Genomic DNA, 27,006 nt, shown 5'->3' with positions numbered 1-27,006 from the left:
CCGTCTCCGTCCATCTGCTGCTGAAACCCTCATCCATGCCTTTGTTACTTCCAGACGCGACTATTCCAGCCGGACTCCCATCCTCCGCCCGCCATAAACTTCAGCTCATCCAAATCTCTGCTGCCCGTATCCTAACTCGCACCAAGTCCCGTTCACTCATCACCCATGCTTGCTGACTGACCCACATTGGCTCCTGGTCCGGCAACGTCTTAAAATTAAAATTCTCATCCTCCTGTTCAAATCCTACCATGGCCTCGCCCCACCCTACCTCAGTCACCTCCTCCAGCCCTACAAACCTCCAAGGTGTATGAGCATATCCAATTCTGGCCTCTTGCACTTCCCCGATTTCCTTTGCCCCACCACTGGCAACCGTGCCTTCAGCTGCCTGGGCCCTAAGCTCTGGAATTCCTTCCCTAAAACGATCCGCCTCTCCGCCTCTCTCTCCTCCTTTTAAGATGCACCTTAAAACCTACCTCTTCACCAATGTTTTCTTTAAGCTGCGCTGCGGGTGTCCCACGCAGCCAGTGGGCCGGCTTTTAAACTGAAGAAGCCGCACGTGGGCGGACCTTTGAATGGGCCAGACAGCCCGTTAAAGGGGTTGCGGGGCCTAAAAAACATAGAAGATAGGAGCAGGAGTAGGCCATTCGGCCCCTCAAGCCTGCTCCGCCATTCAATGAGATCATGGCTGATCATCCAAACTCAGTACCCTGTCCCTGCCTTCTCCCCATATCCCTTGATCCCCTTAGCCTTAAGAAATATATCCAACTCCTTCTTGAATATAAATATATTCTTGAAAAGAAAACCTACGGGCAGCATTGGTCCTCACCGGTTCCGATACCTCCTTCTTTGGCTCGGCGTCAAACTTTTGCCCGATTACACTCCAGTGAAGTGCCTTAGGATATTTATACTACGTTAAAGGTGCTATATAAATGCAAGCTGTTGTTGTAAAGGGATGTTACCTGGACTGAGGGCTCTGCTCCGGAGCCTCTACTCGATCTACGCTTGCGGGTTGTTGATAGGGATGGACTCAGCTCGGACAGATCCCTTTCACTGGACGAGCTCCTCTGGGATTCCCCTTTCCCGTCAGTGTTTGTTGTAACAGGGTCCATCTTTCTGACTGGCACGGATACGGGTATTACAAGTGGCACCAGACAGCCATCATCAAGCCGGCCCCTGGGGGGTGCAGATTCCGCCGTGACCTTCAAGTGCCCAGCGGTCCTTCTCTTCCTTTCTTCTTGGGAGTCATTCTCCCCAGTCTGAAAGAAAACAACAGCATTTGATTCTCACCTTCTCTTCTCAAGAATGCCATGCAGGAAAAAGACTTAATTACAGCACAGAAACAGGCCATTCGGCCCAACTGGTCCATGCCGGTGTTTATGCTCCACACGAACCTCCTACCACTCTACCTCGTCTCACTCTATCAGCCAACCTTCTATTCCTTTCTCCCTCGTGTTTTTCTAGCTTCCCCTTAAATGCATCTAAGCTATTCGCCTCAACCATTCCCTGTGGTAGTGAGTTCCACATTCTAATCACTCTCTGGGTAAAGAAATTTCTCCAGAATTCCTTATTAGATTTATTAGTGACTATCTTATATTTATGACCTCTAGTTTTGGATTCCACCACAAGTGGAAACATTCTCACTGTATCCACCCTATCAAAATCTTAAGCACCTCTATCAGGTCACCCCTCAGCCTTCTCTTTTCTAGAGAAGAGCCCCAGCCTGGTCAATCTTTCCTGATAGGTATAACTTCTCAGTTCTGGTTAACTTCTCAGTTCTGGTTATCATCCTTGTAAATGTTTATTGCACCTCCTCCAGCACCTCTATCTTTTTTATAATATGGAGACCAGAACTGTGCACAACACTCCAAGTGTGGTCCAACCAAGAATTAACATCTTGTTGGAAAAATTCGGTTGGTTAGCGCCTCCCTTTAGCGCCTCCGGGGGGGCGCTAGGAACTTAGCGCCGCTCGCGAAATTGACCAGTCGTTTTGCGGCGGCGCTAAACACTACCGCCACGATCTCCTGCACCCGCAGATCACGACGTCAGTCAAGTGTGCAACGCCCCGGTAGCGCCCCAGACCGGATATTGAGCCTTAGCGCCTGTGGCTAGGAATGACAGAGGGGAACGTTTTCATGTCGGGAAGGGGCTAGGGGAGTGCTATTTAAAGGTGGCCGCTTCCTGCCTTTTCTTGTTGGCAAAATTTTTGGTTTTAACGCTGTCCTAATGGGTTTTGGCCCTCGGCACCACTTTTGAGGCTCCTAAGCGCCGAGCTCTTTCCCTGGGCCGATCCATTAGTGCTTCCAACACAATTGCTTTTGAGGTCTCTCCAGGCCGAGATTCAAGGCTGCAATGAGCAGGGAGTGGCTGGCCAGCAAGATGGCCCCTCCCCTTTAAGAACTGGACGGCGCCAGTCTGTCTGGCTTCCATGGCAACTGACATCGCCTGAGCTTCGGTAGCGCTCTGAGGTAGCGCATCGCTCCCTGACGTCTGCGCCTTAAGAGTGCTCAAATCACCTCCAGGGGCGATAGAGGTGAATTTTGCAGTCGGAGGCGATAATTAGCGGCGGGCGCTAAACTTTGAGCCCAGCCGATATTAGCGCGTCAAAATGGGCGATACCGAATTTTTCCCCTCTTGCATTTATATAGCGCCTTTCACGACCACCAGACGTCCCAAAGCTCCTTACAGCCAACGAAGTACTTTTGAAGTGTAGTCACTGTTGTAATTTAGTAAACACGGCAGCCAATTTGCGCACAGCAAGCTCCCACAAACAGCAGTGATAATGACCGGATAATCTGTTTTGGTGATGTTGGTTGAGTGATAAATATTGGCCGGGACACCAGGTAGAAAGTTATACGTCAACATGTCAAACTGCTGAAAGAGAAGGAATCCATCTGTCGGAACCGGTCAAAGCGTTTGGCATATCACGTTTTTTTTGCAGAACTATACATTCTTATGGCGAAAGAACCGGGGTGGGTTGGGGGGGGGGGGGGGGGGGGATGAGGAGAATTTTTTTTCTGTTACACAGAGAGTGGTTACTGGAACGCCCTGCCCAATAGGGCGGTGGAAGCAGATTCAATAGTAACTTTCAAAAGGGAATTGGATAAATACTTAGAAAGGAAAAAATCAGGGCTATGGGGAAAGAGCAAGGGAGTGGAACTAATTGGACAGCTCTTTCAAAGAGCTGGCACAGGCACGATGGGCTGAATGGCCTCCTTCTGTGACGTTTGATATGCGTACACTGTACATTTTGATTGTAGGGTAGGACACTGGAACTTGCGTTTTGGTTCATGGATGTGCCTATACAGATGGCACGTTTTAATCTTCAAAGGAATTTGGTTTTGATCCTTGGCGGTTCAAAGAGGCAAGGGGGTCATATAGGGCCTTGTCTGCATTGATTGCTGGTTTGGGTCACTGACAATGTTAGGCTTTGAATTCACTGCAGATTACTGTAGGACGTCCTGAGCGCATGAAAGGCACAATATAAATTTTAAGTTCTCTTTTTTTAGTCATGGCCGTGTTGGCAGCCATTTTGGAAGCAGGCTGCAAGGTGGCAAAGGGCATCTCGCAAAGCTAAATTCTCACCTTGGCAGGCCACTGCCCCTCTCTGGAGTGAGCATGTGGCTGATGCAGCCAGGGGTCATCCCCCAGTCCATAAGAGCAACGCTCGGCATACTGCTACCCGCAGCAGTATTTGAGGAGGTTCAATGGGCATGCGCCATTGCCCAACATTCAATTTCCCCCCCGCCCCCTTCCAAGACAAGAGGGGGAATAAGCGGTGGTTCAGTTCGTAGCACTCTCGCCTCCGAGTCAGAGTGTCGGGGGTTCAAGCCCCACTCCAGAGGCTTGAGCACACAATCCTGACCAACTCTCCCAGTGCAGTACTGAGGGAGTGCTGCACTGTTGAGGCGCCGTCATTCGGATGAGACATTAAACCGAGATTTAAACTGCCCTCTCAAGTGGATGTAAAAGATCCCACGGCACTATTCGAAGAGGAGCTGGGGAGTTAAGAACGCAAGAATTGGGAGCAGGAGTAGGCCATACAGCCCCTCGAGCCTGCTCCGCCATTCAATAAGACCATGGCTGAACTTCCAGCTCAACTCAACTTTCCCGCCCAATCCCCATATCCCTTGATTCCCTTAGTGCCCAAAATCTATCGATCTCTGTCTTGAATATACTCATCGACGGAGCTTCCAAAGCCCTCTGGGGCAGAGAATTCCAAAGATTCACCGGCCTCCGAGTGAAGAAATTTCTCATCTCAGTCCTAAATGGCCGACCCCTTATTCTGAGACTATGACCCCTGGTTCTAGACTCCCCAGCCAGGGGAAACATCCTCCCTGCATCTACCCTGGCCAGCCCTGTAAGAATGTTATACTTTCACCTCTCATTCTTCTAAATTCCAGAGAATATAAGCCCATTCCACTCAATCTCTCCTCATAGGACAGCCCTCTGATCCACTGTTCCCCCTAAGCTGCGTGGGTGCGCAGCTACCTCGAGGCTGCTGCACACCACGCGTTGCAGGCCACGCACTCGCGGGCTCCAGCGCGCCGGTGCTCTTTTTAATCGCGTCGCAGGATTCCCGTTCTTTTGGCCTGCAGAAGTGGGCTTCAGTGTGCAAGTGCCAAAAAATTGGCACCTCTGCACTGGAGCCCGCCCCTGCCAGCCCAAAAAAACTGGGATCCTGGCACACGATTAAAAAGAGCACCGACGCGCTGGAGCCCGGGACTGCGCGGCCTGAGGTACTGGATCCTGTGCGACGCAATTAGAAAGAGTGCAGGAAGGCGGGCAAGAGAGAAAAAGAGGCAGGCTGGCATCAGTGCCCTCGCTCACCGGGAGGCTGGCATCAGTGCCCTCGCTCACCGGGAGGCTGGCATCGGCACCCCTCGTTCACCGGGAGGCTGGCATCGGCTCCTCTTGCTCACCGGGAGGCTAGCATTGGTGTCCCTCGCTCACCGGGAGGCTGGCATCGGCTCCTCTCGCTCACCGGGAGACTGGCATCGGCTCCTCTCGCTCACCGGGAGACTGGCATCGGCACCCCTCACTCACCGGGAGGCTGGCATCGGCGCCCCTCACTCACCGGGAAGCTGGCATCGGCGCCTCTCGCTCACCGGGAAGCTGGCATCGGCGCCTCTCGCTCACCGGGAGGCTGGCATCGGCGCCTCTCGCTCAACCAGGTACAATAGACTCACCTTCTTGGCTCACACATGATACAGGGCAAGATACTGTTGTCGGGGGGGGTGACACATCGGGGGAAGGCACCAGCAGCCAGGCTCATGGCACCATGACTGGCTCTGTTGCAAAGAAGGGAGGGAAAAAGAGTGGCAGGGCTATAGTAATAGGGGATTCGATTGTAAGGGGAATAGATAGGGGTTTCTGTGGTCGCGACCGAGACTCCAGGATGGTATGTTGCCTCCCTGGTGCAAGGGTCAAGGATGTCTCGGCGCGGGTGCAGAACATTCTGGAGGGGGAGGGGGAACAGCCAGTTGTCGTGATACATGTTGGTACCAACGACGTAGCTAAAAAAAGGGAAGAGGTCCTACAAGTAGAATTTAGGGAGTTAGGAGCCAAACTAAAAAGTAGGACCTCGAAGGTAGTAATCTCTGGATTACTACCAGTGCCACGTGCTAGTAAGAGTACAGAGAACAGGATAGTTAGGCTAAATACGTGGCTTGAGCAGTGGTGTAAGAGGGAGGGTTTTAAATTTTTGAGGCATTGGAACCAGTTTTGTGGTAGGTGTGACCTATACAAAAGGGACGGTCTACACCTGTGCAGAGATGGAACTGATGTTCTCGGGGTAATTTTTGATAAAGCAGTTCGGGAGCATTTAAACTAGTATGGCAGGGGGCTAGAAACCTATGTAGTGAAATAGAGGAAAGTGAAAGGCAGACAGAAATAAATGATAAAAGGGTGAGGAACAAAAAACAAAGGGCCAAACTAATTCATAAAAAATGTGAGCATAAAAAAAGCCTGAGGGTTTTATACCTTAATGCGAGAAGCATCAGGAACAAGGTAGATGAATTAGCTGTGGAAATAGAGGTTAATAATTATGATCTAATTGGGATTACGGAAACATGGTTGCAGGGTGAGCAGGGCTGGGAGCTTAACATACAGGGGTATTCAGTATTTAGGAAGGATCGACAAAAAAGAAAGGGAGGAGGGGTAGCATTGCTAGTAAAAGAGGGGATAAATGCAATTGAAAGGAAGGATATTAACTCAGTTAATACAGAATCTATATGGGTGGAGCTAAGAAATAGCGAGGGGCGAAAAACATTAATAGGAGTGGTATATAGGCCTCCAAATAGTAAAATAGAGGTTAGGGAGGGCATCACGAGGGAAATTAGAGAAGCGTGCAATAAGAGCACAGCTGTCATCATAGGTGACTTTAACTTACATATAGATTGGACTAGCCTAATCAGTAAAAATAATGAGGAGGAGGAATTCCTTGAGTGTTTGAGGGATGGTTATCTGGATCAATATGTCGAGGAACCAACTCGGGAACAGGCTATATTGGACTGGGTACTGTGCAATGAGAAGGGACTAATCAGTAATCTTGTTGTACGGGGACCCTTGGGTCAGAGCGATCATAACATGATCGATTTCTCACTCGAAATGGAGAGCGAAGAAATTGACTCAGAGACTAAGGTCCTGAATTTAAACAAGGGGAATTATGATGCCATGAGACGGGAACTGAGTAGGTCTGAGTGGACAACGTTCCTGGGAGGACTGGAGGTAGATAAACAATGGCAAACATTTAAAGATAGAATGACAAAATTGCAAAAATTGTTTATACCAATCTGGCATAAAAGGAAATCTAAAAAGGTGACTCAACCGTGGATAACAGGGGAAATTAGAGACAGCATAAAATCCAAAGATAGGGCGTATAAAATAGCCAAAAAAAGCGCCAGAGCGGAAGATTGGGAACAGTTTAAGATAGAGCAAAGGAGGGCAAAGGGCATAATCAAGAGGGGCAAAATAGCTTACGAAAACAAGCTGGCGGAAAATATAAAAACTAACTCCAAAAGCTTTTATAAGTATATCAAAAGGAAAAGACTGGTGAAAACCAAAGTTGGTCCATTGCAGTCAGATACGGGGGAATATATAATGGGAAATAAGGAAATGGCAGATCAACTAAATGCATACTTTGGGTCAGTCTTTACGAAGGAAGACACAAAAAACCTCCCTGGGATATCGGGAAAAATAGGGACATTGGCAAAGGAGGAACTGACGCAAATCAATATCTCTAAGGATATGGTGTTAAGGAAGCTAAAGGGATTGAAGGTGGCCAAATCCCCAGGGCCTGATAACATGCATCCTAGGGTACTGAAGGAGGTGGCCCTAGAGATAGCGGATGCACTAAGGATGATTTTTCAGAATTCATTAGACTCGGGAACAGTACCGATGGATTGGAGGGTAGCTAACGTTACCCCACTATTCAAAAAGGGGGGTAGGGAAAAAGCAGGTAATTACAGACCTGTAAGCCTTACATCAGTTGTGGGCAAAATGCTGGAGTCCATCATTAAGGATGAAATAGCGGAGCACTTAGCAAATGGGGACAGGATAGGACAGAGTCAACATGGATTTACAAAGGGTAAATCGTGCTTGACTAATCTATTGGAATTTTTTGAGGGAGTAACTGGTAGAATAGATGGGGGAGAGCCAGTAGATGTGGTGTACCTGGACTTCCAAAAGGCCTTCGATAAGGTCCCACATAAAAGATTAGCATGGAAAATTGAGGCTCATGGGATAAAGGGGAAAGTTTTGGCGTGGATAGGGAACTGGCTGTCAGATAGAAAACAGAGAGTTGGAATAAACGGCTCATTTTCTGAATGGCAGGCAGTAACAAGTGGGGTACCACAGGGATCTGTCCTGGGCCCCCAGCTGTTCACAATTTACATTAATGACCTGGATCAGGGAGTCGGATGCAGCATTTCCAAATTTGCAGACGACACTAAACTAGGAGGGGGGGTGGGCTCAGAGGAAGAGACCAGGAAGCTCCAGAGCGATTTGGACAGACTGGGCGATTGGGCGGATAAATGGCAGATGCACTATAATGTGGACAAGTGCGAAGTTATCCACCTTGGGTGCAGGAACGGGAGGGCAAATTATTATTTAAATGGCAATAGATTGGGAGAGGGGGAAGTACAGAGAGACCTGGGTGTTCTTGTACACCAGTCACTGAAGGCGAGCATGCAGGTGCAACAGGCGGTCAAGAAGGCAAACGGTATGCTGGCCTTCATAGCAAAAGGGTTAGAATACAGGAACAGGGATACCTTGCTGCAGCTGTACAGGGCACTGGTGAGACCACACCTCGAGTACTGTGTACAGTTTTGGTCGCCTCATCTGAGGAAGGATGTTCTTGCCATGGAGGGGGTGCAGCGGCGATTCACCAGGCTGATACCAGGAATGGCGGGAATGACCTATGAGGAGAGGCTATGTAGTTTAGGGATGTACACACTGGAGTTTAGAAGATTGAGAGGGGACCTCATAGAAGTGTATAAAATTCTGACAGGTCTAGACAGACTGGATGCAGAAGGAATGTTTCCCTTGGCGGGTGAGAACAGAACTAGAGGACATAATTTAAGGATAAGGGCTAAACCATTTAGGACAGAGATGAGGGGGAATTTCTTCACTCAGAGAGTGGTGAACCTGTGGAACTCATTGCCACAGAGGGCAGTGTACGCCAGCTCATTAAATATATTTAAGAGGGAATTAGATATATTTCTACGGGCAAAAGGGGTTAAGGGTTACGGAGAGAAGGCGGGGACGGGATACTGAATTAAAGGATCAGCCATGATCTCATCGAATGGCGGAGCAGGCACGAAGGGCCGAATGGCCTACTCCTGCTCCTATCTTCTATGTATCTATGTATCTATGTATACTAGAGCAAGAAGTCAACACCTTCAGCAGAGAAAGGAGACTGGTGGAAAAGCAAGTAAAAGAATCAAATGGCCAACCATCTTGTTGTGATTTTTGAGAATACACACAAGTGTTGAGCATTATTCTAGCATTCATTTCCAGGGGGTGGAATTTATAAAATTTCAAAGGATTCTCCACTTTCTAGCATCTCCCCCAAAATAATTTTAATGTGACCAGGCATGGAAGTGGTGAAACAGCAGGAGGATTTAAGAGTCTTTCAAATTAGCTGTTTAATGCTTATCCTAAAAGGTAACTCTAATGATGAAAGACCCCCACTACCCCCCACGCCAGCTAGATGTGAGTGCAAGTCTGAGAGAGGCCTATTACATTATTTTGTGTCTTTCACCCACAATTGCTGTCGGCGGAGGAGTCGAGTAAAATTACCCCTTCTAGACTTTAGACTTTCTAAACTGGCTTAATGTTTCAAGGGTAGACCCTTCATCAGAACAGAGTTATTGGACAGACAGACTACTTCCATTTTCATAAAAGCTCTGCATTGTGACATGGAACAGCAGACAGAATTATAACTGACCGTTCCCAAATCCCAGTGGAAATGTATTTCTACAGAATAACAACAGAGAATGCTGGAAAAACTCAGCAGGTCAGGCAACATCCGTGGAGAGAAATTTGAGTTGACGTTTCGGGTTGAAACCCTTCTTCAAAGCATTTATTTCATGCCCTAAAAAGGCGAGTTTGCATTCCAGCCACTGTTCCCTCTAAGGCCGCACACCTATCCCTAAGCTCCGGCGCACTTAGATTCAAAGTGAGCTGGAGCAGGGGAAGGGGCCCAATACACAATGGCCCGGGAATCCTCACAGGAGAGTCGGTTGTGACCTCAGAGCTGATCCGAATTGGAACGGCGTTTGCTAAGATACGGAGCCCTGGAACCTGGTGAGCATTGTCTCGGGATTCTGTCGAGACGCATGTAGTCCGCTCCTGGGGACTGGGCAGCGGCCGCACTTTGGAACAACACAGGTGGAGGCGCAGCACGTGTACAATGGCTGCTGGAAGGAGGCTGCAGCAATCAGGTTTTAGTCCCCCGGTGAAACAAAAATATGAGGAAAACATTCAGAAAATTGTTTAAAAGGTGCAAAAATATACGGGACAGTGATGATAAATGTCCCGCAGTAAGTTCCAGTTAAATTTTGCCAGGTGTTGTCCCCTTTTTGCAAGAGTTTATCAGGGTTATTTAAATCATGTTGTGAGAGAGGGGAAAAAAGTTTGTGCCCCTGTTTGTACCTCAGAGTCTGTGAGAGACGAAGGGAACGGCAGCAGAAAAAGAGGAAACAACTTCTCCAAAACTGATCCCAACTCATCACCAAGGCTGGGGATAGATAACCTCACCGCCTTTAACCACTTTATTCACTTTCTTATTTGAGCTCCGTTTGGAATTAGAGTTTATTTTTATTTTTTCTGTTGTATGTTTAACAACAGCGTTGAAGAGGGAAAGAGAAACTTGGAGCAACTAATTCTATTAAAGCTGCAACGAGACTTGAAAGAATTTAAAGATTTTTAATTAACTTTTCACAAAAAATGACCGTTAAAAACAGTTTATCCCCCTCCCCCCACCGAGTTTCGAGTATGATTTTGGAATAAACAAGCAAAAATCAATTTCCCCCTCATCTAAACAAGTTTCGACCAGGTCTTGAAGTTCAAACGCTTTTAAAGAGGCTCTGAAATGCTTAAAACGTTTTAAAATGGAAATTTCTCAATATTTGATTTTGAACGATCGACTGAAGTGGGTAGCTTTACACAAACATGCAACCATGCTGTTGAGGAGAGGGAGGATTTGTAGGAGTTACATATTGTGGAGAATGTTTGAGAGAAAAACATTCGAAGCGAAATTCGTAAATTAACATCTTTATGTCAACATATTAGTAAACATTTCCAAGTCGGTCTGATTGGTTCTCCTGTCCAAGAAGGAAGATGAATGTTTATTTCTGATAAGTCATAGCTTTTCCTGCTTTTTGTTTTTAATTCAGTGACGCAAATTGTGTATGTGTTTTTCTGCACTTGTGAATAAGTGCTGCATTTCTGACATGTTACATGGGTGGGGGGGGAGGTGTGCTGGTTCAAGTAGACAACGTTTATTAATGGAAGCGATTGAAGCTGGAAATACGGATACCCGTTTCTTTTTAATACTGTGAACTAAAGAACTACAGCACTTTATATTTGTTGGGGGTCTGGTTGCATTGTGATTAATATTCTAATTACTTATGTGGACGTCCAGCACGTCAGCACCATAGGAAAGCCGCTGCTCCTGCTGCTGGTGCAGCCACTGCTATAGTAACATGAGGGATGGGCTAATATATTGAAAACGTTAAAATGAATACAAATTGCACAAATCGATGTGCCTCTTTCAGCTCACCTTGGGCCTTTGGATTATTTGTCGATGCATAACCGTGTAAATGAGTGACGTTTCTGAAGTGTTAATACATTATTATGCAGTTCTTTTATATTGCAGCACGGTGGCATAGTGGTTAGCACTGTTGCCTCACAGCGCCAGGGACCCGGGTTCAAATCCGGCCTCGGGTGACTGTGCAAACTCCACACAGACATTCTCCCCGTGTTTGCGTGGGTTTCCTCCGGGTGCTCCGGTTTCCTCCCACAGTCCAAAAATGTGCGGGTTAGGTTGATTGGCCATGAAAAAAAAAATTGACCCTTAGTGTTTGGGGGGATTAAATACGCGAGGTTACGGGGATAGGGCTTGGGTGGGATGGCTGTCGGTGTAGGGACCAGGTGCTAGGGTTTGGATGATCAGCCATGATCTCGTTGAATGGCGGAGCAGGCTCGAAAGGCCTACTCCTACTCCTATGTTTCTATGTTTCTATCCCAGTCATTTGTGACAAGTAATTTTTTTTTTTTTTTTTTTTTTTTAAATAGAAAGTTTGTGCATGACGAACTAAAAGCTTTTAATTAATTCTACCATAAACAAACTTGCAGAGCAGGGCATGTAAATGACAAATGAATTTATAGATAGGTGTGAGGCGGTGCATTTTGGTAGGAAGAATAAGGAGGCGACCCAGTCCTTGGAAGATAAGGGCTCGATTTTAATAGCCCTGAGGAGGTGGGTCGGCAGTGAAAATCGGAAAAAATGGCGTCGGGCTGCGACCTCGCCTCCATCCCACCCCCACCCGATTTTCGTGAGTGTCGGGTCAGCCACTCTCGAACAGACCCGACGGGAACCGAAGAGCCTGTTAACTGCCTTGCTAATCCTATTTTGATGGAGGTTTCCCATTTTCATGCCTCTGGCTCCTGTTTCCCGACTTACCAGAAACAGGCCAGCTGCAAGGAGACGAGTTTCTCGAGGACATGATTTGTTGTCATTGGTGCAGCACTTTAAAAGCGCTCCTGTAACACGACTGACATTCAAATGCAACAACCTTGTTATTGGAGGTTTGGGATAAGGTTTTGCAAATCTACTGACCTTGTGACTGGTCAAGCTGACAGCCATCTGCAGTGTGACCTGATTGGAATAATTTCAGGCCACTTTGAGTGTGCGCTTGCAAGCTTCTTGCCTCAACTGAAATCTATAGCAACGGGATGGGAACCATTTACATCCTCTCATCCTGGTCGTCAGATTCGGAGGAAGAGCAGCCGTGGCAGCAGCGCAACCAGCCACAACAGCAGCGCCAACCTCCTCCTCACCCACCTGATGCTGCACCTCGCCGCAGGGCTGCACCTCGCCGCAGGAGATACCCCCAACACAGGGTTTACAGGCAGAGAATCAGCTTCCTCAGCATGACTGAGCAGCAGTGTCAAAGAAGGCTGAGGCTTCCGTGAGAGGTAGTCACTGACATCTGCACAATGCTGCACCAACACCTGGAGCCCAGAGGAGCGGGTGGACACTCCTTACCAGTGGCTGTCAAAGTCACCACCGCACTCAACTTCATTGCTTTGGGGTCCTTCCAGGGATCAGCAGCAGACATCAGCGGCATCTCTCAGTGGGCCACACACACCTGCATCACTCAGGTCACCGATGCCGTCTTTGCAAAGTCGCCCAATTACATCCACTTCTCCACGGATGGCCCAAGTGTGGCCGCGCGTGCGGTTGGCTTTTCCAATATGGCAGTCTTCTCGGGGTGTAGGGCGTCGTAGACTGCACATGTGGCCATTAGGGCACTCCATCACAACCCAGCTGTATTTGTCAACCGCAAGGGCTTCCACTCCCTTAATGTCCACAGGAAGAACATCATGCATGTTTGCACCAAGTTCCCTGGCAATTGCCATGACTCCTTCATCCTGCGGCAGTCTACGGTGCCTCAGCTCTTCAATCCGCCAAACCAACTTTCCGGATGGCTACTTGGCGACAAGGGCTATACCCACTGAAAAAGTAGCTCATGACAGCAATGCGGAGGCCATCAAACGAGACTGAGGAGCGGTACAATGTGAGCCACATTTCCACCAGAAGCATCATCGAGCAAACCATCGGCTTGCTCAAAATGTGATTCAGATGCCTCGACAGATCTGGTGGGGCCCTACAGTACTCGCCAGCCAGGGTCTCCAGAATCATCATGGTCTGCTGTGCCCTGCACAACATCGCACAGCAGTGCAGCTTAGAGCTGCCGGACGAACAAGTGGCTCAGCGCACACACTCCTCGGAAGAAGATGAAGAGGACAAAGGATGCACGCTTTGCGGGGCCGGGTGTGGCCAATGCAACAGCACACGACCACATTGCTGGCCGTCAGGCAAGGGATGCGCTCATCCATGCCAGATTCACGTAAGCTTACTCTTCAACCACAGGTGGCTGGCACATGGAGATGAATATAAGTCCAACTTTCTCAAAACCCCAGGCATCATCTGTCCAATAAACACTGGTTTGCACTCAGTGTCACTGCCAACATTCTACATGGAAATCACCCTGAGCCCTCACTCCTGAACTACCATTTCCCAGAACACAGAGGCCACGCTTTAGGTGATCTCAGCAGATCATTAAACCTTTTTCGACACTGAACCCATGTGTCTGCACACAGATCTCGAGCTCACCTCCTCAGCAACTTGCAGCCAAGCTGCCTTAGTTTGCTGGGGAGGCCTCTTCCTTCCGTTCCCAGGGAAGAGGACCTCCTGGTGTCCTCTAACTCCCTCCACAAGAGCATGGAGGGAGGCCTCATTGAACCTGGGTGCAGCCTTAGTTTTTGGGGCTGCCATTCCTGCAGCAGCCAGCACTTTTAACAGAAAAAAGCTAATGCTTCTGCAATGGGGACATGGCCCCTTTAAATCTTTACTGAAACAACGCGTCATCAGAGGCGAGAATCTGACAGACACTCAGCGAGCAATTGCCTGCAGGGACCCGCACGTCGGCCGGAACGAGGCCAATCAAACTAAAATCTCATCTGCGGGGCGGCGGCAACCGGGAGCGGGTCCGAGACACCGAGCAGCGGGCCCGCCCTCAACCCGTCTCCTACATTAAAATCCAGCCCCAAGAGTCTACATGGGGTGGAGGTGCAAAGGGATCTAGGGGTATAGATTCACAAATCATTCAAAGTAGCGACGCAGGTTAAAAAAGATATAAAAGTGCAAATAAAGCACCGGGGTTCATTTCTAGAGGAACAGAATTCAAAAGCAAAGAAGTTATGTTCAACTTGTATAGAACCTAGTCTGATTGTCTCGTGATTTGATACAGTGGGATGGCAATATGGCATGACTGTATATATACTTTTAAACGGTTGCTGTCGTTGTTGTAAAATTTGCTCACGGACAAAACGGTTGCGCTCAAAAGGAGCTCGTGACCCACTCAGTACAAAAAAAATTAGAGGGAACATTGCTCTCATCCCATCAATCCAGTGAACCTTTGTTGTGCCCTCTCGAAGGCCTTCCTTAGGTAAGACCACCAAAACTGTGCACAGGTGTGGTCTCACCAGAGCCCTGGACAGTTGTAGCAAGACTTCCTTACTCTTATACTCCAACCCTCTAGCAATAAAGGCCAACATGCCATTTGCCTTCCTAATTGCTGGCTGTACCTGCACGTTAACTTTGTGATTCGTGTACAGGTAGAACGTCCCGAATCCAGCAACCTCGGGACCGAGGCCGAGCCGGTTTTCGTTTTTTTTTTTTTTTTTTCCGGACTCGGAACGTGTTTCTGATGTCCGAAGTCTGGAAATGCCCGAGCCCAGGTTGCGATATTTCCGGACTTTGGACATCAGAAATACGTGCCAAGTCCGGAAATGCCCGAGTCCAGGTTGCGCTTTTGATAAGCCTCCCTCAGGGTGTCCGGATTCCGGAACATTTTACGGATTCCGGACCCCTGCCACCAATCGTCCCGGAGTCCGGATTCCGGAACATTCCAGATTTGGGACGCTCAACCTGTACAAGGACACCCAGATCCCTCTGAACACCACCATTTACTAGTTGCTCACCTTTTAAAAAAATATTCTGCTTTTCTATTCTTCCTACCAAAGTGGATAATTTCACACTTCCCCACATTATACTCCATCTGCCACCTTATCCCTGGTGTCCTGGCCAATATTTAACCTTCAACTAACATCACTACAGCAGATTATCTGGTCGTTGTTTGCCCGCATTTCCTACATTACAACAGTGACTACACTTCAAAAAGGTACCTCATTGGCTGTAAAGCTCTTGGGGCATGACAGGTGCTATATAAATGCAAGTTCCTCTTTCAATGGAGATCAAGGGGTAGTAGATCAGGAGATGTCATTGGGTTTTCAAAGCTTACAGATTAAAGGAGCAAAGGGAAGAGAGAGAGAGAGAGCTACACAGTTTTGAAGTGCTAGCAAAGGTGGAGAAGGAGTTAGTGTGTTCAGCAATAGATAAAACTTACTTCAACTGAGGAGTTCCAATTGGACAGGGGTTCCGTGGATGCTTGTTGTGGTTGAAGTCCATTCGTTTTGTTAGAAGTTCTGCCTTTTCTTGTTGCGCTGTGTGTAACGCTATCAGCTGGCCCTTCAAGTTCTGAGACAGTTTCCTGGGCAGGGACCTGGGCGGACGTTCTACTGTCTTGAGACAGTGGAGTTTTCTCCTGTTCTCTCTGACTCCAGTGGTCTTTCTCAGTTGCTTGCTCGTGTCCCTGCACGCTCTTTGACTGAAGTAAATCCACCTCGAACAGCTTGAGCGGGTTTCGCCCACGGTGACTCGGCGGCACATTCAGCAGCTTCTGGAGTTCCGGCCCGTAGGCTTGCGGCCAGCGCTGGCTGGCATTCCCCGCAGTGCCCGGCGCATTCCCAAGTCTCTGCAACTCAAATGGGGAGGGCTTCGTCTTCCTTTCCTTGAAGGAGCATTGCGCCTGCTTTGCTGAGGGCGCTTGAAACTCGGTCGCCATCTGACGCAAAGGGCGTTCCTGTTTGTGGCCGACCGTGGACCTCTGAAGACCTTTGCTGACCCGAGCCTCAGAAGGTTGCTGGAACTGAGGTGGCACCGAAGCTATCTGATGTGTCGATGGATCTGGCCCCTGGCTCCTCTGAACCCGCTGGAGACCGAGAGACTGCGGTGGCTGCTGGTGAGGGAAGAACTGCTGGAAGATGTGTTGTTGGCATGTGCTTTGTGCTTGATGGCTGTAAAGGGGAAGGAGTGATGGCTGGTGAGCTTGATGGAACATGTTTAATACTGAATTTGGGGGCAGGTCTTGCTTCGGACACTGGCTGTATGAAAACTGGAAGAATTGATGGTGAGGCAAAGCTTCATTACTTTGTTGCTGCTGTTGGTGTTGATGTTCCTGGTGTTGTTGATGCAGCAGTTGGGTCTGCTGGTGTTGCTGTTGGGGTTGATGCTGCAGTTGGTTCTGTTGGGGTTGATGCAGCTGGTTCTGGTGTTGATGCAGTTGGTTCTGCTGGTGTTGATGCTGCAGTTGGTTCTGTTGGGGTTGCTGTTGGGGTTGATGCTGCAGTTGGTTCTGCTGGGGTTGATGTTGCAGTTGGTTCTGCTGGTGTTGCTGTTGGGATTGATGTTGCAGTTGGTTCTGCTGGTGTTGCTGTTGGGGTTGATGTTGCAGTTGTTTCTGCTGGTGTTGCTGTTGGGGTTGATGTTGCAGTTGTTTCTGCTGGTGTTGCTGTTGGGGTTGATGTTGCAGTTGGTTCTGCTGTTGGGGTTGGTGTTGCAGTTGTTTCTGCTGGGGTTGCTGTTGCAGTTGGTTCTGCTGGTGTTGATGTTGCAGTTGGTTCTGCTGTTGGGGGTGATGTTGCAGTTGTTGTTTCTGTAGCTCAGCAAGCGACTGGACATGTTGCTTGGCCATGGCCTGCTTCTTTGCCAACTGGGCCTTCTCGGCTATCTGTTTTATTGCGTCCCCGAATAAGTCCAGCTGAGACATGCTGACTGCGTTCTCATGCTGCCTCTGCAGAGATTCGTGCGACAGCTGGGTGGTGGCCCCTTGCTTTATGAGTGTGTGCGGGAAGGGACCCGGGGCACTGGAATCAACGATGCTCACAGCCCCGCCGCTGGCACAGAACGGAGCGGCGCTTTCAGTCCACGAACCAACCTGGCCGGCCGGCTGCCAGCTGAGGCCGCCCTTGGCGGGCAGGCGGTCGATCAGAATGGAGGTGGTCCAGTTTGGAGGCACAGTGCCATCTGTGGCTGCACCCCTCTCCAGGCCCATTACCGAATCGGAGGCGGCGACAGACTGACACTGCCCGCCGCTCACAGGGACCTCGGGTCCCGCGGGGGGCTGTGGGTTGACCAGGCCGCCCGAGACCTCGGCTTCGCTGCGCAGCATTCCGTTCTTCCTTGGTCGAATAGCAGCGGTGTTCTCACCGAAGAACGAGATCTGCTTGCCTCTCCGCTTGGCTGAATTCTTGCCCGGGGCCTGGACGTTCATGTTTAGAGCGGCATCTACTTGGGTAATCACTCTCCCAGCTCTTTTCTTTGTTTTCCGGTTCACACCCCCGCCCCCCCCCCCCCCACCAGCCCCCCCTTTCACTTTTAAACTTGTCTCTTGTGAGAACCTCACTGTCTCTGGTCTAAAAATAAGGTGTCAGAAGGCCGGGAATGAATCATGGATGTCTCCTCCAACAATATATCAAATGACTGCACCAAGAAAAGCCTTGCTGTTGTCCGAAGTCCATGCAGGTAATTTTCACACTCGCTTTTCACACGCAGAGGCCCAGAGCAATTGTGCCAACCTGGAAGAACAATTGAGGTCAAATATTAGCAATAATCATCAGCAGCAGCTTCACCCGACTCTTTATGAAGGAAAAGGGACACCCTTAACCCAAAAAAAGGATGCTGATTGCCCACAGCCACGGTCCCACCAACAGTGCAAACCTGTCCGTGATCGGTGTCATATTGAACACACAAGGACCATCCTCTTTCATAATCCTTTCCACATTATAATCCGCACAATATTGCTTCACCCGCTCACACCATTCCTCCTTTTGCCACTGCAGCGCACCCAGTTCCTGCCTTGATGTCGCAAAGTCCACAAGACAAAAATGCCCATGGTTTAAAGCTCCACTCTCAGCGCTGAAGCGTGTTCGCCTTCAGCTGGCCTGTGCAGTTAGCCTCGGGAGGCCGGAGCCTCACTGAAAAAGTTCCAACCGTTGAGAGCCAAAACAACAACTGTTGCCAGCTCCTCCCCAACTTGCTCATTAAGCCAGCAGATGGGAAAGGTTCGAGAGGCGCTAGTACTGCTCGTGATTGCTCTGGCCTGTCACTGCATGCACGCCAGTCCTCTGGAATGTTACGCAATGCCAGAGTACTGCTGTAATACCTTTGAAAGTAGTTCTAAACATAAAAACGAATGCACGCACACTTCTACCGAAGCTAAGCGTTTGGACTGCACTTGGTTTTTAAAAAATAAAAATGCAGCATAAATATGTCAGTGTGGCTGCTACTCTACAGCAGGATTTGGAAACCCAGGTTTGAGTCCCACTGACTCTTATTTGCATTCGGCTTTTCCTCAGACGATAAGCGACAATTCCGTTCGTGCTGGCCAAGGGAACGAAGGGGAGGGAGTTGGTCATGGGGAGCAGGGATTCGCTTGTTCTGTCCCCTGACCTCCACTTGGTCAGTCAACTTTAACCAACCAACACTCAGCGATCAATTAATGATATCTGCAATTTAACTCTCAGTTCCTGGCATGTGTCGCTTAACTCTCGGCTAACAGTACCCACAGGGAAAAGACAACTCTTGGTTAATGGAATGTGCAATAGTGTTTAATCTCAGTTCATGGTATGTGCAGTTTAACTCTTGGCTAACAGTACCCGCAGGGAAAAGACAACTCTTGGTTAATGGAATGTGCAATACAGTGTTTAATCTCAGTTCCCGGCATGTGTCGCTTAACTCTCGGCTAACAGTACCCACAGGGAAAAGACAACTCTTGGTTAATGGAATGTGCAATACAGTGTTTAATCTCAGTTCATGGTATGTGCAGTTTAACTCTCGGTTAACAGCATCTGCAGTGTGGAGATCGGATTTACTGCTGAAAATACTGGAATATTTGCTTGAAAACCACACACAGAAATTAATGTAAAAATTGCACTCCCTTATTTCAACCAGACTGCAATGTTCATCATTACTACAATAACCAGTAACTCGGTGGGGGCTGTTGGCACACAGAGACTTGTGGTTAATGCACTGTCACTCAGAATGAACATCACTAAAAAAAAAGCAGATTATCTGCTTATTTTTTTATCTCATTGCTGCTTGTGGGAGCTTGCTGTGCGCAAATTAGCTGCCACGTTTCCTACATTGTAACAGTGACTACATTGCAAAAAGTACTTCATTGGCTGTAAAGCGCTTTGGGACGTCCCAAGATTGGGAAAAGCGCGACAGAAATGCAAGTCTTTCTTTCGACCTTCTTCCGAAGTGTCGGTAAAGATAGGTCCAGGCTGTGATCGTGGGGTAGAAGATGTCTGGTTCAGGAACAGCTGGAGGCTGTATCACAAGAAGTAACTTTTACAATATGTGTTCGGGCTGTCCCATCACTGCCAACATTTTCACCAGCATACAAAACAACACTCTCGACAAGGAACATACTTCATGCACACTTCTGATCAATTTTGTATGCACTATTATTTTGGGAGGCTTCTTATGAAAAGGACGATTATAGACGGGCCCTTGGGGAAACAAGGGGACCACCACCAGCTAGTGGACATCCCTGATAAGGAGCTGCTATCACGAGATAAGAAAAGGTCACGTGGTTCATTTTAGTCAACTCATGTAGAAAAGCCGACCAACGCAGCATCCATCCCTAAATGATTCCAGGAGTTTGCACTCATTCACCCAGAGATCTTGCTGTGAAAAAAACTTCCAGATGCCGGTTTGACCTTGTGACCCTTGACCTCTCTTAAAAAGTAGTGCTCCACATTGGCCTGGTATTCTATTCCATGGACACGGCATAATTTCTCACCAATGTATTTTGCCAGGATCAGTATAAGAACATAATTACATAAGAATTAGAAGCAGGAGTCAGCCATATGGCCCCTCGAGCCTGCTCCGCCATTCAATAAGATCATGGCTGATCATCGACCTCAACTCCACTTTCCCACCCGATCTCCATATCCCTTGATTCCCCTAGAGTCCAAAAATCTATCTACCTCAGCCTTGAATATACTCAAAGACTCAGCATTCACAGTCCTCTGGGGCAGAGAATTCCAAAGATTCATAAACCTCTGAGTGAAGAAATTCCTCCTCATCTCAGTCTTAAATGGCCGACCCCTTATCCTGAGATTTTAAGAGACTAAAGAATTGAACACTCTTAAAACTCCTTTTAAATAGTATTTTTCAACGCAAGCTCAAAAAACAAACATTGATTAAGGTACGTTTTACTGTAAATGTTTCCAATTGTATTCCGAGCTTCTTCAATAAGCCAGCACATGTATCTGTGCTCAGGGAATTATTCGAGCAACACGTCCTGGCATCAGCTCTTTCAAGGCAACTGCATAAAATCATAACATGTTTCACACAGCAGCGTCTGCAATCTCTACAAAGCCAAATAAACATCAACACTTTTTAAACAATTGTATTTAGCAATCACTGGGGAGAGAAAAAGGCTCAATGGACTAGCGATTTTACTTAATTGAAAGCAAAATGTATGCAAATCTTTCTTTTCGTTCACTTTTTTTTGAAAAAATGATTTAACCAGCCCCACCCACTTCCCCCCCCCCCGATAGCTCAGTTGGTAATTGTTGTGAAATGGAGCCAGAAAGACCAATAAAGATGGTGGTTCAATCTCCAGCCTCTATCGAGTTAGTTGAAAAGAAAGACTTGCATTTATATAGCGCCTTTCACGTCCTCAGGACGTCCCAAAGTGCTTTACAGCCAATGAAATAAAGTGTGGTCACTGTTGTTGTGTTGGAAACGAGGCGGCCAATTTGCACACAGCAAAGTCCCGCAAACAGTAATGAGATAAATGACTAGATCATTTGTTGTATGTGTTGGTTGAGGGATAAATGTTGGCCAGGACACTGGGGAAAAACTCCCCTGCTCCTCTTCAAATAGTGCCGTGGGATCTTTTACGTCAACCTGAGAAGACAGATGGGGCCTTGGTTTAATGTCTCAACTGAAAGACAGCACCTTCGACAGTGCGACACTCCCTCAGCACTGCACTCGGCGTGTCAGCCTGGATTATGGGCTCAAGTCTCTGGAGACCCACGACCTTCTGACTCAATGGCGAGAGTGCCTGACATTTTTTAATTGCCTGTGCAGGTGCCCAAAGTTGATTCAAGTACGCGAAGCTAGGGAGAGAGAGAGACAGAGACAGAGAGAGAGAGAGAGAGAGACAGAGAGGACTCCTGCAGGACAACAGGTGGAAATAGGATCAATCTAAGCTGTGACTCCCCGCATCAGTCAAATAGCCTACACTCACTGCCGAAGCTTACAGACAAAGACCAGCCACTTGAATGCTGGTACCCATGGAGAGATGAGGAGAAATGTCAGGGTGTGGGGGGGGGGGGGGGGGTGGGGGTGGTCAGTAGGTGGGTGAAAATCAAAACAAACAACAACGTGCATTTATATAGCACCTTTAACAGATTAAAACTTCCCAAGGTGCTTCACAGGAGCGATATCAGACAAAATGTGACACTGAGCCACATAATGAGGTATTAGGACAGGTGACCCAAAGCGGGGTCAAAGGGGCAGGTTTTAAGGAGCGTCTTAAAAAAGGAGGAGAGCGAGGCGGAGAGGTTTAGGGAGGGAATTCCAGAGCTTTGAGCCTAGGCAGCTGAAGGCACGGTCACCAATGGTGGAGCAAACTAAGTGGGGATGTACAAGAGGCCAGAGTTGGAAGAATGCAGAGTTCACAGAGGGCTGGAGGTTGTTACCGGGATAGGGAGGGGCGAGGCCATGGAGGGATTTGAACACAAATGTGGACTGTTCTACAACATCACCAAAAGTTTATAATCACCCGCCATGGACCCTGCCCTGAATTCCCAGAGTTTTATTTTCAAATCCCTTTGACAAGGTCACCCGCAGGGGACTCCCCAGTACTGTGAAAGAGCAATCACTGTCAAAATTCCACAGGAGAATTGTGAATGAGTCAGCACTCCTGACTGAGTGGGAGAGAGAATACCAATACTAGTTCGATCATGCACAACATGCAAAGTTGGGCTATCTAATAAAATGGTTTTCATATCTTAAAAAGGATATTGAGGCACTGGAGAAGATGCAAAAAAGATTTATGAGGATGATACCAGAAGTGAGAGGTTATAACTATCAGGAAAGACTGAACAGGCTGGGGCTCTTTTCTCTAGAAAAGTGAAGCTTGAGGGGTGACCTGATCGAGGTCTTAAAAATGATGAAGGGGTTCACTAGGGTAGATGTACAGAAGATGTTTCCACTTGTGGGAGTAACCAAAACTAGGGGCCATAAATATAAGATAGTCGCTAATAAATCCAATAGGGAATTCAGGAGAAACTTCATTTGAGGGATTAGAATGTGGAACTCGCTACCACAGGGAGTGCTGGAGGCGAAAGCATAGATGCATTGAAGGGGAAAGCTAGCTGAACACATGAGGGAGAAAGGAATAGAAGGATGTGGTGATGGGGTGAGATGAAGTAGGGTGGGAGGAGACTTGCGTGGAACATAAACAGTGGCATAGACCAGTTGGGCTGAATGGCCTGTTTCTGTGCTGTAAATTCTGTTTCTGTGCTGTAAATTCTATGTAAAACGTTCCAAGGCGCTTCACAGGAGCAGAATCAGACAAAATTTGACATCGAGCCACATAAGCAGTAATTAGGAAGCTTGGTCAAAGAGGTAGGTTTTAAGCGACGTCTGAAAGGAGAGAGAGGCGGAGAGGCTTAGGGAGGGAATTCCAGAGCTTCGGGCTTAGACAGCTGAAGGCACGGCCGCCAATGGTGGGGCGAAGGGAGTGGGGATGGACAAGAGGCCAGGAGGAACACAGAGATCTTAGTGACGAGTATTAATGACAAGGCTCAATGAAAGTAAATGTTCTATTTGCCTTCATGGACAGAGCCCACACCAGCTGTATTGTCACCAGTCCCACACATTGCAATCCTAAATATCTGACGCAATATAGTTGGATAATCTGTAACCTTTACACTGTTCCGACATTCACATTCAGCTTACTTAAATGCATGCGTCAGATTGTTGGGTCGACAGGTCAAAGGTTCGAGTCCGTACTGTTGTATGGCAAAGTTGAAACCAATTTGTGTTCTTTCTATCGGAGCACAGGGAGGAGGAGGGACAGAAGGGTGAAGGAGCACAAGCACAATGTGGATATTAGTGAGGGACACTGCACAGCCAAGTCCAAAAAAAAACCCTGATCCAATTCCAACAAGCCCAATCATTTCCCGACACTCCCCCGTGCAGCATTCCTGATACAAGCACCAACGCCAAGAACACGGGAAACCTGTCCTGAGAATTTTACCCAATTATCTGCTGCTTTGGTTTGACGTTAAATGCTCGTGGCAGTCAGACCTGCCGAGTTAGGACAGCAGGAGTTTTTTTTTTGCCCCAGTCTAATTGCTTCTGCAGAACTCCAATGCTGCTGTTTAGTGTTCTTATTTGGGCTGCTTCATTCGGTGAATGATAGAGCTAGAGAGAGGAGAGAGAGAGAGAGTGAAGTCTTGGTAACTGGCTCTTTCAGTTGCCTCTGATTTTCTCCTCATACTCCCCTCTCCCACCCTTCTGAAAGATCTGGCATCATGGGTAGCAGCATCCCTATGGTGCCCATTCTGCACGTGTGAGCCTAGATGGTGAATGTCACCAAGCTATTCGACCACAGGGGCCTCACCGCCATGCTCGATCCTGTCCGCAATTGGAAAACATGAGGCTTTTACTGAAATGTTTCCTCCTCCAGGCTTGACGAGATGCAGCTGTGACCCCATAATTTCTTTTAACTTTTAATCTGTTCAAAGTGAGTCACCAGTTGAGAGGCTCAGCCTGTTTAACCCAACTCATTGCCGCCATTACTATTAATCTTGTTATTATGGACTAAAGAAACAGAAAATTCTGGAAATACACAGCAGGTCAGTCAGCCATGAGCTGTCAGCTGTGGCTCAGTTGTTATCACTCTCGCCTCCGATTCAGAAGGTCGTGGGTTCAAGTCCCACTCCAGGGACTTGAGCACACGATCCAGGCTGACACTCCAGTGCAGTACTGAGGGAATGCTGCACTGTCGGAGGTGCCGTCTTTTGGATGAGACGTTAAACCGAGGCCCCCATCTGCTCTCTCAGGTGGACATAAAAGATTCCATGGCACTATTTTAAAAAAGAGCTCTGGCCAATATTTATCCCTTAACCAACATCACTAAAATAGATTATCTGGTCATTATCTCATTGCTGTTTGTGGGAGCTTGCTGTGCAGAAATTGGCTGTCACGTTTCCTACATTACAACAGTGACTGCACTTCACAAAGTATTTCATTGGCTGTAAAGGGCTTTGGGACAGCCCGAGGTTGTGAAAGGCACTATATAAATGCAAGCCTTTCTTTCTATGAACGGATGTCAACGTTTTAGGGATAACATTTTTGGTAGCGTTCTGGTGAAGGTTTATACCAGTGACATTAGTCTCTCATGTTAGTTAATGGACTTGCTGCATATTTCCAGCAGTCTCTGAATTTGCTCCAGAATTTCTGCATTCCTTTGTTTTTTTAATGTGTTGGGTTTAGACTTTTAAAATCTATTGAGTGCAGTTTTAAAACAGTCACCAATTGAAGAGGCTCAGTCAGCCCATCTCCCCCTCCCGCCTACGTTTCATTTGAATTATCTTTGAAAAGCCTTTCAGCCCTTCCCGTTGATCAGCAGCATTTATCCCTCGTTGGACTGTTCTGTCTTTGTAGTATCTAGTTTATGCACTGCTGTTTGGAACGGTTGGCCAGTGAATCTCAGAGGAGCTTGCAGTCAAGTCCACTCTTGCACCTCTCTCTCACCACCCCCCCCCTCTCTCTCCACCCACACTTCCAGCAGAAGACAAGGTAATGATCAGGAGCAGGAAGCCAGGCTGATTGATTCCCATCCCCTCACCTCACCGATATTGCCCACTGCGGTGACTCACTGCCCCAGCTAACTCAGCTTGGGTAGGGACTGAACCTGGGACTTCCCAGGCCTACAGAGTTGAGCTGTTTAATGGCTAAACTTTGAGGTATTGCGGGAGATAGCTTATTTTTTGTAAAATCCCCAACATGGTTAACCGTTTGATGAGGCAATGAATGTTGGCCTGCTCTTCTCCTCGTTCTTCCCGGTCTCCTGGCCAATATTTATCCTTCGACCAACATCACTAAACCACAGATTATTTGGTCATTATTTCATTGCTGTTTGTGGGAGCTTGCTGTGCGCAAACTGGCTGCCACATTTCCTACACTACAACAGTGACTGCACTTCACAAAGTATTTCATTGGCTGTAAAGGGCTTTGGGACGTCCTGAGGTTGTGAAAGGCGCTATAGAAATGGAAGTCCTTTCTTTCTCCCAGTGTATTTACTCACCGAACCACCAACTCAATGAGTCTCACAAAGTAAATTGCAAAAATACACCCTGAGCAACGGATGGGCTTTGATACGAATTCAGTCCAAGCCCCACAACAACTTGCAGTGTGCACGCACCGCATTCCTGGACCAGTCCCGCTGCCAAGGTGACACGCTGTGGAAACAAGGCGTCACACTGTTGCTACGGTACCGGCTGTAACCACTTCAGATGCTTCTCCAGTTACAAGGAGAAGTATAATTTCCCCCCTTCCTACTGCTTTGTGCCTGCTTGATGCAGGATGTATTAGGAGAAACTGAGATGTGGATTATTTTGGAGACACTGCCAATAGTAGTAACCGGAGAAGCGATTCCGACAAACAGGCAGGACTGTTGTTAGTTTTTTCCTTTTAACACGCCTCCCTCTCAAATTAATAGCAAGGGAACAATAGTCACCTGAATGAGGTGTGGGTTCAAGTGGAGTCAACAGGTGACCCTGGGATTCAAACCTGTGAACATCTGGTCAGGAATCAAGTGCTCAAGGCTCCACTACACCCCCTTCTATATTACAGCAGCGACTGGAAGGATGTTTCCAGTGGGGTTCCGCAGGGCTCAGTACTAGGTCCCTTGCTTTTTGTTGTATATATCAACGATCTTGACTTGAATATAGGGGGTATGATTAAGAAGTTTGCAGATGATACTAAAATCGGCTGTGTGGTTGATACTGAAGAAGGAAGCTGTAGACTGCAGGAAGATGTCAATAAATTGGTCTGGTGGGCAGAACAGTGGCAAATGGAATTCAATCCAGAGAAGTGTGAGGTAATGCATTTGGGGAGGGCTAACAAGGCAATGGAATACACATTAAATGGTAGGACACTGAGTAGTGTAGAGGAAGAAAGGGACCTTGGCGTGCATGTCCACAGATCCCTGAAGGTAGCAGGCCAGGTAGATAGGCGGTTAAGAAGGCATATGGAATGCTTGCCTTTATTAGCCGTGGCATAGAATACAAGAGCAGGGGGGTTATGCTTCAACTGTATAAAACACGAGTTAGGTCTCAGCTAGAGTACTGCGTGCAGTTCTGGTCACCACATTACAGGAAAGATGTGATTGCATTAGAGAGGGTACAGAGGAGATTTACAAGGATGTTGCCAGGAGTAGAGAATCTTAGCTATGAGGAAAGACCGGATAGGCTGGGTCTGTTTTCTTTGGAACAGAGGAGGCTGAGGGGAGACCTTATTAAGGTGTATAAAATGATGAGGGGCATAGATAAAGTGGATAGAAAAGG

The 27,006-nt window shown here is 47.9% G+C and overlaps 1 protein-coding gene across 7 annotated transcripts in view; it reads right to left on the bottom strand.

Moving 5' to 3' along the window:
• Nucleotides 1-27,006, bottom strand: part of mideasb (mitotic deacetylase associated SANT domain protein b) — a 74,327-nt gene that overhangs the window by 30,964 nt on the left and 16,357 nt on the right. For 3 of the 7 annotated variants that reach the window (XM_086003800.1, XM_086003802.1, XM_086003801.1), the window contains exons 2-3: nt 15,696-17,985; nt 960-1,256 (exon numbers count right to left, since the gene is read on the bottom strand). In XM_086003800.1, coding sequence (XP_085859926.1) covers nt 960-1,256; nt 15,696-17,681 — 2,283 coding nt within the window. In that variant the 5' untranslated portion in view covers nt 17,682-17,985. Of the gene's footprint in view, nt 1-959; nt 1,257-15,695; nt 17,986-18,127; nt 18,219-18,254; nt 18,485-18,572; nt 18,703-18,738; nt 18,800-27,006 lie in introns of those variants that run through there. The other 4 variants (XM_086003806.1, XM_086003804.1, XM_086003803.1 and 1 more) reach the window with 4 other exon arrangements.

This window comes from Somniosus microcephalus, chromosome 12 (genome assembly GCF_052327205.1).
Source record: "Somniosus microcephalus isolate GS21.2 chromosome 12, FLI_Smic_1.0, whole genome shotgun sequence".
Lineage (NCBI taxonomy): Eukaryota > Metazoa > Chordata > Chondrichthyes > Squaliformes > Somniosidae > Somniosus > Somniosus microcephalus.
This window is presented reverse-complemented; position numbering and strand designations above follow the sequence as displayed.